The sequence below is a fragment of the Phragmites australis genome, chromosome 17 (assembly GCF_958298935.1).
Source record: "Phragmites australis chromosome 17, lpPhrAust1.1, whole genome shotgun sequence".
Taxonomy (NCBI): Eukaryota; Viridiplantae; Streptophyta; class Magnoliopsida; order Poales; family Poaceae; genus Phragmites; species Phragmites australis.
The window spans coordinates 21,291,527-21,307,332 of record NC_084937.1 but is presented as its reverse complement, the minus strand read 5'-3'; the positions used below and the strand labels follow the sequence as shown (position 1 = coordinate 21,307,332).

At 44.7% G+C, this 15,806-nt stretch overlaps 2 protein-coding genes across 3 annotated transcripts; both read left to right on the top strand.

The window, feature by feature from the left end:
- LOC133896565 (phospholipase D alpha 1-like) lies at positions 1-3,292 on the top strand. Of its 2 annotated transcripts, none has more exons than XM_062337160.1 (4): positions 1-266; positions 528-1,573; positions 1,657-2,546; positions 2,645-3,292. In XM_062337160.1, exons 1-4 carry the CDS (start codon positions 138-140, stop codon positions 3,097-3,099), a joined length of 2,520 nt encoding a protein of 839 aa, XP_062193144.1. In that variant the 5' UTR covers positions 1-137; the 3' UTR covers positions 3,100-3,292. The 2 variants fall into 2 exon arrangements, with proteins under 2 accessions (XP_062193144.1, XP_062193145.1); XM_062337161.1 differs by having other exon boundaries at positions 5-266; positions 576-1,573.
- Positions 3,293-5,357: 2,065 nt separating this feature from the next.
- LOC133897523 (kinesin-like protein KIN-7I) lies at positions 5,358-15,140 on the top strand. Its single transcript, XM_062338286.1, has 3 exons — positions 5,358-5,509; positions 5,613-5,684; positions 14,925-15,140. Exons 1-3 carry the CDS (start codon positions 5,413-5,415, stop codon positions 14,993-14,995), a joined length of 240 nt encoding a protein of 79 aa, XP_062194270.1. The 5' UTR covers positions 5,358-5,412; the 3' UTR covers positions 14,996-15,140.
- The last annotated feature ends 666 nt before the right edge of the window (positions 15,141-15,806 follow it).

The following is a 15,806-nucleotide window of genomic DNA, read 5'->3' as shown; positions in this document are numbered from 1 at the left end:
GGAAAGGGCCTGAATTGGGCGCCAAATGTGGGTTTCTTTCTTCCCTTCGAGGCTTTGCCAAGTCGGAAGCACTCTATAAAAGCTCCTTCGCGTGGGAAGGGAGAGTAAGAGACGATAACGAGCCAATCACACCAGGCATGGGCTCTCAGGAGGGAGGCGTCGCCACCACCGCCGCTGCAGACGTCGTCTACCTCCACGGCGTCCTCGAGGCGACGGTGTTCGAGGCCGAGCACCTCCACAACGCCATCCATGGCAGGATCATGGAGGTAAGCTAACAAACATGCACGGCTCCTCTGTTCAGTTCAACGTTCTGCAATGAGTAGTAGAAGCTTCTATCTCCAGCGAGTTGTCTGTTGCTTTGCACTCATGGTTTGCTTGTGAGCTAATGGATTGGCCGGCAAGGATGCTCCCCTTTCTTGCAGTTCGGGGTCACCTACTGCCACTGACTGTTTGTCTATCTGTTATCCTGACAAAACGTGACAGCATGGACTGATCCAAATGTACATGGATCGATGCTTACTGTGCAGATTTTGTGCACAGTGACTAATGGTGCCACGTGTTTTGGTGACGGACAGGCCATGGAGAAGATGGAGCAGTCCATGGGCGTGCACTCCCTCCAGCACAGCAGGCTCTACGTCGACATCGACGTCGGCGCGGCGCGGGTGGCGCGCACCCGGGAGGTGGAGTTCCACCCCACCAGCCCGGCCTGGAACCAGTCATTCCGCCTGCACTGCGCCTACCCAGCCGCGGCGGTCACCTTCACGGTCAAGAACCAGCACCTCATCGGCGCGGGCGTCCTCGGCGCCGGGTCCGTGCCCGCCGCGCGCGTCACCTCGGGGCAGCAACTCGAGTGCTGGGTCGACCTCCGCGGCGGCGAGCACGGCCACGAGACGCACACCCCGAGCCTCCGCGTCCGGCTGCGGTTCTTGGACGCCGAGCGTGATCCGTGCTGGGACGCCGGCGTCCGGCTCCCTGTGTTCGCTGGCGTCAAGCCGGCGTTTTTCCCGGAGAGGACCAATTGCAGCGTCACGCTGTACCAGAACTCGCACCTGTCCGACAGGTTCGACCCGGGGGTCCGCCTCGACGGCGGGCGAGCGTACCGGCCGATGCGCCTGTGGGAGGACCTGTATGTCGCCATCCGCGACGCGCGGCGATTCGTGTACGTCGCGGGGTGGTCGGTGAACACGGAGATCACGCTAGTGCGCGACGCGGGCCGGATGGTCCCCGGCGCGGAGGGCGTCACGCTGGGCGAGCTGCTGAAGCGGAAGGCCGACGAGGGGGTCGCCGTGCTGGTGATGCCGTGGCAGGACAAGACGTCCGTCTCGTTCCTCGGCAACGCCGGGCTGATGAAGACGCACGACGAGGAGACCCGGAGGTTCTTCGAGGGCACTAACGTGAGGTGCTTCCTCTGCCCGCGCAACGCCGACGCCTCGCTCACCGTGGTGCAGCACATCGAGGTCAGCGCCGAGTTCACGCACCACCAGAAGACGGTCACTCTCGACGCCGCCACGCCGGGCACCAACGACCGCCACGTCGTCAGCTTCATCGGTGGCATAGACCTCTGCGACGGCAGGTATTGACAATACTGCGGAACACTAGTTCTGTCTGCTGCAACAGAGTCCAACGCTGAGCTAACCATGCGGATTGTTCGACCAGGTACGACGACGAGAACCACACTCTGTTCCGGGACCTGGACACGACGTACCTCCACGATTTCATGCAGAACAACTTCAAGCACGCCTGCCTGCAGCGTGGCGGCCCGCGGGAGCCGTGGCACGACGTGCACTGCAGGCTCGAGGGCCCCGCCGCGTGGGACGTGCTCGCCAACTTCGAGCAGCGGTGGAGGAAGCAGGCGCCGGAGGACATGCGCGGCTACCTGCTCGAGCTGGGCACGGCGACGTTCCCCGACCCCGTTGGCTTCGACGACACCGACTCGTGGAACGTGCAGTTGTTCCGGTCCATCGATGACGCGTCGGTCGTGGGGTTCCCGTCCGGCCCGGCCGAGGCCGCCGCGATGGGGCTAACGAGCGGCAAGGACGTCATTGTGGACCAGAGCATACAGGTCGGCTACGTCGAGGCCATCCGGCGCGCGCGGCGGTTCATCTACATCGAGAACCAGTACTTCCTCGGCGGGTGCGCGTCGTGGGCCGAGGACCGGGATGCCGGGTGCCTGAACCTGGTGCCCGTCGAGATCGCGCTCAAGGTCGCCGCCAAGATCCGGCGCGGCGAGCGGTTCGCGGTGTACGTCGTGACGCCGATGTGGCCCGAGGGCGAGCCAGCGGGCGAGGCCATGCAGGCCATCCTGCGCTGGAACCGGCTGACCGTCGAGATGATGTACGGCATCGTCATGAAGGCCATCGACGACTCCGGGCTGCGCGGGCAGGCGCACCCCTGCGATTACCTCAACTTCTTCTGCCTCGGGAACCGGGAGGCGCCGCGCCACGGAGACTACTCACCGCTGGAGACCCCGGAGGAGGACACGGACTACTGGCGCGCGCAGGTGAACCGCCGCGGCCCCATCTACGTGCACGCGAAGCTCATGATCGGTACGTGCTCTCTTCAACCTCTTTTTCGTTGTCACCCTGTTCTGCGTTCGAGCTCTCAGCGTCCCACTCTCTCTTTGGTGTCACGCTCTTGCGCGCAGTGGACGACGAGTATGTCATGGTCGGCTCGGCGAACCTGAACGAGCGGTCGCTGGCTGGGAACCGGGACAGCGAGATCGCGCAGGGGAGCTACCAGCCGGCGCACCTGAACGGGCCGTGCGGGCGCGCGCGGGGGCAGGTGCACGGGTTCCGGATGTCGCTGTGGCACGAGCACTTAATGGGGCGACAGGACGGCGAGGACGTCGAGGCGGTCGTGTTCCTGGAGCCCGAGAGCGTGGAGTGCGTGCGCGCGGTGCGGCGAGCGGCGGAGAGGCTGTGGGACGCGTACACGCAGGACAGGGTGGAGGATCTGCCGGGGCACCTGCTGCCGTTCCCGATCACCGTGTCGGAGTTCGGCGAGGTGACCGACCTGCCGGCCGACGGGTGCTTCCCGGACACGAGGGCGCCGGTGAGGGGGAGGAAAGCGGTGAAGCTTCCCGCCATCCTGACCACCTGAGTGGTCCTGCAGTTGTCTGAATGATTGTATCACTCGTAAGAACTTACATATTGCTCAAGGAAAGTCTGAGGATTTGCCACCTCAAAGAAGTAACTATAGGATTGTCAACTATTGTCTCACTGACGTGACATCCGGTGTCACATGAAACGGCAAATCCTAGTGGCCAAAATAATTGTGTGTAAGATATGTTTCACTATCTAAGCCCCCCCCCCCCCCCCCTTTTACAAATAAATTCCTCCTGTGCTACTAAAAATTCATCCAATTTCTTGATATGTCAAAGTGACATATAAGAGATTGGGTGAACTTTAAGTGGCACAGGAGATGCATTTATCTTCCTTGCGAAAAAAGATTCTGATCACTCATATTCTATAAGGACCAATCCAAAAAATTCTATAAGATTTTGTAATTTTAATGCTCTCAAAATTCAAAATATTATCGAAATAGTCATGAAAAATTCTGTGGTCTAGCTCTGCAAAAAAAATCAACTCAAACAATTACTTGTGCAATGAGAAACAAAAAAGACAAATTTCAGATCCTGAAATTTATTTTTTTTCTCATTGTACAAGTCATATTTTTTTAAGAGCCAGATGATAGCATCCTCTACACCATAGAATTTTTTAGATTTTTTTCATAATTATTTCAATAGTGTTTTGAATTTCGAGAACATTAGAATATAATATTTTTTATTTTTTAACGGGAGACATATAGCCAATTTTTTTAATATATATATAATTCCAATCCTGTGAGATTCTCCGTTCCAAAGAGCCTCATAACGGGCTGGGCTTGTTCTCACAAGGGCCTGAGAATTCTGGGCTGGACGTCCCTCAACCCACCCAAGTGGAAAACCAAAATCGAAACCCCAACCTCCCGAAATCCCCACTACCGCTCCGCCCGCCCTCCGTAACGAGAAAATTGACATGTAAAAGGTGGACTTCAACTATTTGCTACTTAAAATTTTGGCTTCAACCATTTGTCAAAAAACTATGTCATTTTTTATTCTTTACCATTTTGCCCAAAATAATTAATTTTGATTTTCATTTATCCATTCAGGCCATATCGAATGACTATTGTACCCTTTATTTTGATTCACCATAGATCGGCCGAGACTCGTGCTCCTCTCCCAGACGAGATCCTCCCAAACCGAGACTCACCATAAGGGGCGAGGGAGGACGGGAGTGCGAGTTGAAGAAGGCGGCGGCGAAGGGGTGCAACCTACTACCGCTCAAGAGATGCATCTTTTCCGATCACCTAACGTCGATGCTCACGTACCAGTGCCTTGTCAAGGAGGATGACTGCGAGGCAACCAGCTTCCTGTTCGAGTCCGTCGAGCAGGGATTTGGGGGCAACAATGTGGTAAGATTCGTGCATCCAACCTTCTCCTTCTGGTTCCATCATTGACTCAAAAGTTGTCATCTTTGGAGCATTTCATCGAACATGTCATTTGCAGGAGAGGTACAGCGTGATCGGCCCAGCCCACCATGGAGATCGTGGAGAAGGCCAACCACATGATTGTGATGGACCATGAGATGAAGTCGAGGAGGGAGCATTTCGTGCTTGATCCGATGAAGATCTCAAGAGCATTACGAAGTAATGGAATCCACAAATTACCCATGGCATCAACCCCGGCTAGCTCGAAGCTCCAGGGTTTGCTCGTCGCTCCCTTGTGCCCCGGCTCCCCATCCTCCCTAGAGCTCCCTCGCACACCCGTCCTCCCTCACCCTCTCCTGGCAAGTCTCAGTCTGGGAGACGAGTTATGAGTCTCAGGGGCTGTTTGTTTAAGCTTCTATTTTTGGCTTTTTCTGAAAAATTGTGTTTTTGTTTTTTCTGAAAAGATATTTTTGGAAATAGCCTGTTGGCTTCTACAATAATTTTTTAACTTCTCAGCACATAACTTCTCAGAAAAGTTACTCAATTAGCTTCTCAGTTTCTAATTCATTTTCTCAGAAGCAGCCTTTTGACTTCTTTAGAAGCTACTTTTTAGTAAATCCGTTTGTTTAGACTTCTAGCTTCTATGCTTCTAACAGAAGTAGAAACCAGAAACAGCTAGAAACAAACAGATCCTCAGTCAGTCAGTCTCTCGTTGAATTAGTGGACACGTATAAGATAAGAGTACAACAATCATTTGACATGGTCTAGATAAATAAAAATCAAAATCAATTAAATAGGATAAAATGATAAAGAATCAATAATAATATTGTTTTTAGTGGTAATTTATGAAAGTCAAAGTTTTAGTGGCAAATAGTCGAGGCGAACTTCTCGCGACGTCAATTTTTCAATTTTCTCCTCCCTGATCCAGGGCGACCAGCGGCCCCGATGGAGCGGATCCACGTCGCGGTGCGTCCCCCCGGACGCTCTCCCCGGAGGACGCGCGGGGCCCTCTCCACGCAGCGCTCCACCTGCTTCGAATTCGGTGAGGAGTCTCCGCCCTAGAAACCTCCCCCGCGGCTTCGCTCTCCGGCCGTTTGATACAGCGGGGTTCCCTGATTGGTGGCGCTCGGTTCTCATTCTCGCAGTCAGGATCTTCGGCGAGGGGTGCCGCACCGCCGCCGTGTACATCGCCGACTCCGCGGTGCGAGGGTTCAACGGTAGTTTCGCTTCCTCTGCTTGCTGTGGTTGTTGCTGCCTTTCCTAGGGTTGACTAGGTTAACGCAATTGCATTTCCAAATTATATTGCGTCATGGCTAAAACGGAGGGATTTCATTAAACCGGGGCAACTGCGAAATAGCTAACTACTACGTCAGAAACACACGCCGGAACCTAGTTAGGCCAGAACATGACAGCCCCCGGTTCCAAAACTACAGCAAAAGCAGCAAGTTCATGCGCTGCCTTGTTACAAGATCAAGGGGTATACAAAAGCTCCTAGCATACAACCTGCGCCAGCACAAATAGCCTGGCCATCAATATCACAAATGATAAAACCCCAGCCTCCAATCTTATGTTGTGCTGAGTAGGAATCATCAATATTGATCTTACAATAGCTTTCTCCTGGCAATCTCCACTTGGCACTTTGCTGCTCGACATGGGTTGCCGGTTTACCCAAAATGTTCAGAAATTTAGAGTGATGAAATAGTAGTTCGGTGACACACTTCTGCAGCTTTCACTGGGGGATCACCTGCGGTCACAGTGTCACGAGTGGACCACAGATCCCATAAGAATATGCAAACCTTGACCTGTTTTTCATCAGTAAATTGCCAAATCTGACTGACCGTTTCTTTAGGAGATTTGGCACTCAACTAGAGCACATCTGACATCCTCCATTTGTAATTGCCTCCAACACTCCCTTGTAAACTTGCATTTGGAAACAAATGGCCTGTATCCTCATGAAGACGATGGTATAACGGGCATCAAGTATCCAGCTCCTGTCCTCTCTTCTCCTCTGAATAAGTGAATATTATGTGTCAGTGGGAAACTATTTTTAATCTGCCTTGCATTAGCTTTACAAATTGCTAACATGCCGTGCTCCTTACATTATATAAATATAAAAGTATGTCAATCTTGTTAAAGCTATTTGTGGTATTCCACTCCTAGTCAATGGTAATCTCTTGTGTGTGTCCCTTGTACTATATATTTGCCATTGGGTTGTGCTCAAATTGCCTCAATGCCGTTCCAGCCTTTGTGCCTAAGCATTTGTTTTAGTAAGGTCGCCAACTGATATCCTTGTCTTCCTTTGATGGTTAGATTCTTAATGAAGTCTCATGTGGATTCAGAGTTATTGCTTCATTTACGATGCACAGCTAGCATATGGCTGGTCTGATGCCTCGTGCTACCAGGCACGAGCTTTGCTTGCTTTTGCACTTGAGAATTTGCATTAGATTTTCCCCAGTGGGCCATGGGTCATGGAGGGCAAAGTTATGCTGACCAGGCTTCAGTCATTGCAATAGGCAGCTGTTCGAATTGAATCAAAAGTTTTTTACATTTCTAAGCCTTTTGCTCAGCGTGGGTATGGTTGGATGTTAGTCTGTCAAACAAATTACAGTGGTCCTCAGATATGGGTGGATGTTGTTCTGTCAATCTGACCAGAGTGTACTCTTCGTTGCTCAGCGTGACCTACTTCCTTGGATGATCGGTACAATTGTGAACAAATAATAGTAATATACTACTAAGTAACAAGAAGGTTTCGCTTTCTAGAACAATCCTCATTGTTGGTTAATTGTGCTTTCTATAGGTTAACTAACACTACAAACTTCATATTGAAGCAATAAATTTATTCATGCATCTATCCTGTTTTTTGCTGAAAAGGATTTATGTGTTTCAGCCGTGAATTCTCGAGACATGCACTGAGAATATGAACAGTGATTGTAGGTGTCCTGCCGGTAGTTTCAGATGCGCAGCGGTAGCTCTGCACAGTCTCTGTTGCAGGTACCGGATTCTGTAACAGCGTTGGGCTTGGCCGCTTTGGAGGGAGAAAACGTTGGTGCATGGTACAATTTTTTTTATATTTGCACGGTTGGGTGCTTGTTTCGAAGTTTCGAACCTAGGTATTTGAAGGAAAAACAGTTTAATTTCCGAGGGCCTCTAGAAAAATTTCTGCGTCCAAATCCCAAACGACCGTTCCTAACAATAGCCCATGGCCTACGCTGTCCTCAATGTGCTGTGCGCATTCGAATGTATTTGGAACGGCCGTCCAAATATTGCTCGAGTCATAATGAACAGAGTACGAATGCCAATTGAATTTTTAGCCTGGCAGCTAAGGTTAGAATAGGCGAGTACTACTGTTTTGAAAGCATGTACTTAACTGGGCACTGTTGGGTGGTAGCTATCCATTGTTGTTCGGTTCTTGTCGGCGACAAGAAGGTGGCAATCAGATTCCCAGGGTAAATCTGTAGTTCAACCCGAAGCTGCTTGGGTCTAGGAGGATTAGAAAGCTGGTCGTAGATCAGCTTGTCTTGACCCATTTTCATGAAGGGAAAAATGCACAAATCCCCCCATAAGTTACTCCATTTTTGAGATTCACCCCCATAAACCATTTTGTTAAAAAAAAACCCAACAGTAATTTAGATTTGCAAACCCCCCCCCCAGCAATTGTTTAATGCAGAAAATAGGTTTTCTTTAATATAAAAAATATGTAAATTCTTTAATAATTTAGATAAAGGTTTTAAAAATGATTCCTTTGGTGAAATAAATAAAATAAAATATTTTTAATTCTATTAATCTTATATATATGTTTTTCAATGATAAAATAAATGTTTTAATTATGTCCTTTAGAGAAATAAGGATATAATTTTATTTATTATTTGTGTTCACAAATAACGATAAATCAATGGAGACTGATGCTAAATCTTGCCGAACTCTCTGCATCTACGGAAGAGAGGCCGAGCGCTGGATTGCGGCCAAGTGCCATGCCAATGGGTAGGCCGGCCGAACAAATTAGAGAAGATTCATTTTATACCATTGCAACTTATACGTTTGCCTTATGTGTTATCTAAAATTAAAAACATAGAAAACCTAGAAAAAAAAATTCCCTTTATTTTCTAATTATTTACCATTTTTTCATAATTAAAATATTTATTTTATCATTGAAAGACATATATATATATAAGATTAATAGAATTAAAAACATTTCATTTTATTTATTTCACCAAAGGAATCATTTTTAAAACCTTTATCTAAATTATTAAAGAATTTACATATTTTTTATATTAAAGAAAACCTATTTTCTAGATTAAACAATTGCTGGGGTTTTTTGCAAATCTAAATTACTGTTGGGGGGGTTTTTGCAACAAAATGGTTTATGGGGGGAATCTCAAAAATGGAGTGACTTATGGGGGGTTTGTGCATTTTTCCCTTTCATAAAAGATGATGAAGCTGCAGCCTCCATTCATCCATTGCCTCTTTTAATCTTAGACTAATCGAATAGTCCCAGCAATTTTCTGGTTAGGCCAGTGTTAACTGAACACGGAAGCGTGTGTTGTAATCCGATTCTGATTCAAAAAAAAATACACAAAATATAACTTGAAACCCTACACAGGTGTTAGAATCTGAGTCAGATTTGGTGTCCGATTCGGAAAAAAAAAATCGATACGGGTGTATAAACAACACTGGTTAGTCTAGAAAGTACCGTCTTATTAGTTACACGATATAGATTAAATGATAACAACTAGATGTATATTGTCTATTGTAGCAGTTGCAATTAATCTATGAAACTCTAATATAGCTCCACAAAAGAATATCTCGTTTAGCTCAATTAATAAGTGTATGTTTGGTTTCGTGTATTGGGTTTCATAGAGCGTCATCGTAGTCTAGCTAAGCTAAAGTTCGTCGAGCAAAGTCATATTTATTAAAAAAAATATTTAATTAGTTGTATCTGTCTTAACAAGCTGAATTGAGTTTTTATTTGTTTGATCGAATCTAAAGTCGTATAAGCAGATGTAAAAGTTGATATTGTGATTAATTACTTTTATAAAGACAATCTTGTTATATTGACAAGTATGCTCGTCTGCATGAGTGGATGTAGGAGTTAGCCTAAATCAGCCGGGTAGACTCACTACTACAGAAATCATTTACAGAGACAGGTGGTAACACATTTACAGAGGTGTTTAGCCATCTATTTCTCGTCGAAGGGCTATAGAAATAGATGATTTTTACAAGCAGTTCACTTAAAGAATCGTCTGTGTCAATTTATTTTCACATACGGTTTCTTAAGAGGATCACATGTGATAATAGATTTCTACAGACGATTCTTAAAGTGAACCGTCTCTAGTAATATATTTTCACAGACGGCACACTTTAGCATCTAGCTGTCAAGGGTGAAGACAAGGGGGCGTCTAGGGGCCTGGCACAGTATATATAGAGAGAGGGGGGGCACACATGTGTATATATACATGTATATATGTATGCATATATGTCTTTATGTATGTGATTAGTAGCATATAAAAACAAAATAACTTAAGAGCTAATTGGTATAGAAATTTATTTTATCTCCTATATATGTTTCGAGTATTATGTCTTTTTTTAACACATTTAAGGTATTAGATGTCATCGAGTATAATTTACTACACATGATTATTGTAAATGTATCTAAACAAAATATTTTTTTCTTACCAAACTTCATCAATTTTAAAGCGTTTGTCCTTAATAGTCATAATTTATGTTACATTGATCTACCCTTTATTGACCTAAGCTTATTTTCAGTTATAGATGTTTTTTTTAGTAATTTCTATGGTAGACCAATATTGAACTAGAAAAAGTAATATCGAGACGTTGAATCGATAGCTATCATTATCTATTATAGGAAAGATAGTACATTTGTGTATGAATAAGAAAAAAAGATATTTTAAGCTAATCATGGAACATGGATTCATAGTAACACTCGTATTTTGTTTTTCTAAAAAATAGAAAATATATTAACCAACATTAAGAGAAAATTACGCTATTTTACAATGATCAATTTAATATCTTCTAGAACTGATTCAAATTTTCTCTCTTCGCCCCCGCCCCCCTATCGTTCATCGTCTGTAGATAGATAGAATATTACAAGCGGGTGACATAAGGATCCGTCCATGATATATAATTCATTCTAAATTCGTAATAGTCATATATATTTTTATTCCATCTAGATTTCAACATTGATTTTTAAGACAGATTAACATCACATATTTCAACAGTATTTGAACATATATTTCAACACAGGAGATTTCAGCACACTGTTTACATCACAAGACAATATTCAACACAAGTACAATGATTTATTTAAAAGTATTATTTTCTCTCCCACTCACAAAGCCTTAGATGGCTAACCAATTCACCTTCATGGTCAAAGAACCTGCTATTCTTATGGATAATTTTGTGCATGATGAACTGACACATCATGTTGGACGTTTTGGATATCTTCGTCGATGAGCGAGGTGTTAATACATTCGATCCTCTGTGCCTGTAATGAAAACACAACTAAAAAAATTAAAATACTAGTGATAACAAAAATAGATCCAAATAAGAATGTACAAACGTAATGATGACTTATGTCATCAGGGTTCGTTGTGTACCTCTCGTTTACCCTAAGAAATTGGCATCCATAGTATCCACAAAGAACGGTGTCGAAACTTTACTTGTGGCACTTCAAATAATAATACAATGTATTCGTTAGTTCAATAGTGCTCTATCATAAATAGTGAGATACAAGCATTAGAAGTGTGTTATTATCGGAAAGTGTGTACGAATAAATATCTCATCCGGCTTGGCCGTATCGTGTCTCCTACCTTGCAACATGTACCACTTGTAAGTCCTATTCGAATGCTAAGAAGTAATTATCAATTCATAAATGAATTATAAGGATTGGTTGTATAGGGATTTTCTTTACATTTGTATAATATCGATGACATCTTGGTAGGAAGATTGGGAGAGATTGGCTGAGTCAAGGACCACGGGTTTGCTCCACTTTAGCATCAACATTATACAAATAAAATAGTCACTACATGAATATTTATATTAGGTTTTTGATCGACCAAGTTAGATGCAAAATAAACATTTAGGATTAATTTATGTATCAAACTTACTTAAAGTTGTAGGGGGCTATGATGTAGTAATTCTCTGGCATTTCTTGCATATCCCTTCCTATGTAGGTCAACATATCAAGCTTGCGTGATTTGGTCATTTCTTTTATGACCATTGATTTCTCGTTGTTACTCTTCCTCTTAATCTATGTAGCATCCTTCCTCAACTTCACGACCATATTGGGTTGGAAAATTCGTTACAGATTAAAGAACCAAACTGGTAACTTCATCTTTTTCGCATCGTTAAATTGTATTCTACAAAATAAGTCATTATTCATTAGCTATTATATCATATATTGGTAGATATATGAACATAAGGGTAGGTTGTAGGAACTTACAGGCACCACATGCTTATAAGATTGATGTCGAGTTTGTTGCTACGGAACAAAACATGCATGTCCTTGAAATCCACCATGAGATAAGAGTTTTCGCTTAAAAAATATTAGCGGAGACATAAGCAGTGATTATCAAGAACCTTGCACGACATGCCCTCATGTACCATTTGTGGAATCTGCTCATCTCCCTTGGATCATCTTGGAGTTGAACTGGGGGTAGAAATTCCTTGTCATTCTCATAAGTCTCAGGAATATCCAGTGTAGGTAAGAAATCCAACTAATGGGTACTCAGTTTTTTGTCAGTCTCTTTTGCTACATCGCTCTTCGCTGGAGATTCCTGAGCGAATGATGTCTTTGCTTTGGAGGACAAAAGCCACATTTTCACCGAAGATGTTAGAGTCTTTTTGTATGTGGTAACCATAATAGGGACCCTCCGGTGCTTAGGTGAAGGTGCCGAAGGCGCAGAAGCTGGAGGCGGATGTGTTAGAGTCACAGATGGTGAAGCACTGCCACATCCCAAAACGCTAATTACGAGACTAATCATGCATAATCATCATGGTGGTATGTTTTATGCGATTAGTTATTATTTTGGATATTAGTGAAAATGGTATAGTAAGATATAGGAAGACCCTAAATACCTTGGAGAAAAGAAGAAAAAAGAAAGAAAGAAAAGAGGGAGAAATTAGAACAAAATTCAGCAAAAACCCTTCTCGTGGTCTGACCAGGCTCAACCGCAGTATGAACGACCCTTCCCGTGGTCTGACTGTCGGCGCACAGAGGCTCCCTTAAGTGGTTGATCGCCTCTCCCACTCTTTCTTTCTCTCATTTGCCCCCCTCTCTCTCCCGCTTATTCACTCTCTCACTGCAACAAACCCTAGAGAGAGCTCCAAATCGACGTGTTGACAGCCAGAGATCGGAGGTGGGGACTCCCACGAGCTTCCCGAAGGACTTCCCCGAGCTTCTTCCCCTTTCCGCCCTATTGGAGGGGTTTCCTCGCTGTTTTTTCCTCTGTGAGTTCATTCATCCTCCGGGAGTCCAATCGGTGGATCGAAGCTTCCCCGTAGGATTCTGATCCAATACAAAGTTTCTCTACGCCAAGGTAAACATCCTCCTACCGTTTTTTTGTTGTTTCTTAGCCCTAGGCGATCGCCGTTTGATTTTCACCGTGAAACCATAGTGAGTACTAGGTCTAGATCTCATTTTGGGGGTTTTACGTGTTCGGACTGTGCATGTCGTCTGAACAATCATAGAATATGTTCCTTAGTCCTATAGAGTACTTGGGTGCCCTTCGTCGTCGAAGGTTTTGCTGAAGTCCTCGCCGTCAACCTCATGATGGTGCTGCTGGTAGGGTCTGGCGGTCTAACTACCACTAGGGCTGGTCTGACCGCTAGTAGGTCGGTTCAAAATATCTAAATTTAGGAGTTAGACCGTCGTTAGAGCCGGTCTGACCGTTGCTCGGTGGTCTGACCGCCATCATGCCTTCAGTCTGACCGCCAGGGCCCTAAACTCTCTGCACGCTCGTGGTCTGACCGCCACTTTCACGTTGGTCTGACCTCCAGCTCTTCAAGGCTTTGTGCACTTAGGTTATCTTATCCAGGGTTTCAAACTTTGGAACCCTAATCATTTGTTGGTCTTTTGCAAATGTTTTCGAAACACGACGCTCTAGTATTATCCAAGCATGCATCATTTACATTCTTTCATCGTTCATTTGTTTATGCCATGTGTTGTTGATTTGTTTAGAGTCATTTTCTTATGCCATGTGTTCTTGATTCGTTTAGAGTCATTTGTTTATACCTTGTGTTCTTGATTTGTTTAGAGAGCGTTTTGACGACAGTCCAAGCGAGTGAAGGTAATGCCGAGCTATCGGAGTTTTGTGAGTGTTGTGCGGGTAGTATCAGACAACCGCTAGAGCAGCAAGGCAAGCATATAAGCATATTACACATTATTTGAATTGAATGGAGTCTAAATTGATAAGTTATCGCTTATGTACATTTGCATGGTTAGCAAGTCGATGTCGGACTTATATGGGTAGAACCTATATTAATTTGCATTATCTCTATCTTGAGTTATTGATTATCCATATCCTTGTAGCCTTGATCATATGGTTAATGTCTAACTAACAAATTATTCAAAATGCTTAGTAATGTATAGGTCCTTGGTACAAGATAAGCAATTGTTCAACCATTTTTTGTGAGCTTAGGGCTTACTTATTATTCATAATTATAATGATAATGATGTGGGATCTATAAGAAGTGAGATGAGGCGAGATGTGAGCAGTGCTAGGGGTAGGTCAGGAGTGGAACTCAGATACTATAGATCGTTTGCATCGTTCAAGCACTGTTCGTCGGTGCCATTCGCTTTAACACTTTTTGTACAACCATATATTTAGATAATGAATGAATGAGCTGAGTATCATACGCCATGCTGATGCTTGCCGTGCGTCCTATGACGTGTAAGAAAAATAAAGAAGAAACAAGGTGGCAGAAAGCCAGAGGTGTCCGGGGCACTCTCACGGTAACCCCAGTTCCATAGGGGTATGTGCAAGTGGATAGTTCTAGGTATGAGAAAGGTTATCTCAGGGTCAAGAGGATGGACCTGTGTCATGTGGGTAAAGTTGTACCTCCCTGCATGGTGTAAGAATAATTCGAATTACTGCGCTCTTGGTCATGAGCATGCTTCTGTTCATCCGCATCGGTCGTAGAGTTTCCGAATTTGGGGATATGACATAGTGTGTTGGCTTTAATTGTTGAGGACTATTGATTATATGAGATGGTCCCTTTTACGTTTATATGCAGGTTGATGTTACATGATAGATGTGCTTCAAGTTAAGTATAGGATCTCACACATAGGTGTTAGGTTGCTTATACTTTATAAATTTACTTAACCTTGTGGCATACTCCTTGCTAATGACTTAAATGCATAATCCTTGGAATCGGTTATTATATGTACCAATTATGGATTAAGTCTTGCGAGTACCTTCTTACTCACGCTGCTCTTTCAGGTACCGCCGGTGAGGAGGAGCTCGTGTTTGACTACTTCACACCTACCGATGTAGGTGGCGGGAATGAGTAGTGCAAACTACTCGTGTGGCGTGCTCTTGTGTGGAACCTAAGCTCATATGGCTTCAACTAGCTTTTAGTGTTGATATGTGTTACTTTTTGCGCTGCGTAGTTTCTTGAATCTTTTGTTGTAAATTATTATAAATTGTTGAATGCTTCAGAACTTGTAATATAATTTAATTATTCGCTCTTTCTTAAGCTTTGTTGTGATGCTATATGTTAGAAAGGCATGCGTTCCGAACTTGGACACAAAACACGTACCAGGACTACTGGGATGGTATTTCGATTAATCATCATGGTCGTGATTAAGCAAATAATTGTTCAGATAATTAATTGGAATAATATTTGGACGATCCTCACAAGCACGAGGCGAAGATGCCTCAGCAAGCAAAAGTGCCAGATGCTCGGGCAAAGGTGTCGGATGCGGAGATGATGCTGGGCGCGGGGGCGAAGGTGCTAGATGCGGAGAGGTTGGGCGTGGAGGTAGAGATAATGGGTGCGGGGACAACCGTGATGCTGACGATTTTGATTACTAGCAGCTGAAGATGATATCTCGTCTGGGCCACAGAATAAAGTTGCCAACAGCCTTATTGAGAATCTTGATACCCTCAGGTGTGCTGATGTCTAGCTTGTACTTTATGAAAAGTGGATGTACTGAGTCTACTTTTACCATGGCGTAACCGGTAAGAATGTCTTTGTGAAACACATGACCTAGAATGGCCTGGCTTATGGCAGCCTTAACAGTGAAGTCTCCATTACCGATCAAAATATGTAGCATGCAAGGGGTAGCCTCTGTGATATCATCGACATGATATCTATGGTTA

Coding starts and splice junctions, on each gene's coding strand:
- LOC133896565 (XM_062337160.1), top strand. CDS start 138: ATGGGCTCTCAGGAGGGAGGCGTCGCCACCACCGCCGCTGCAGACGTC. Junction 267..527: donor TCCATGGCAGGATCATGGAG/GTAAGCTAACAA, acceptor CTTACTGTGCAG/ATTTTGTGCACAGTGACTAA. Junction 1,574..1,656: donor ATAGACCTCTGCGACGGCAG/GTATTGACAATA, acceptor TTGTTCGACCAG/GTACGACGACGAGAACCACA.
- LOC133897523 (XM_062338286.1), top strand. CDS start 5,413: ATGGAGCGGATCCACGTCGCGGTGCGTCCCCCCGGACGCTCTCCCCGG. Junction 5,510..5,612: donor CTCCACCTGCTTCGAATTCG/GTGAGGAGTCTC, acceptor TCATTCTCGCAG/TCAGGATCTTCGGCGAGGGG. Junction 5,685..14,924: donor CGCGGTGCGAGGGTTCAACG/GTAGTTTCGCTT, acceptor CTGCTCTTTCAG/GTACCGCCGGTGAGGAGGAG.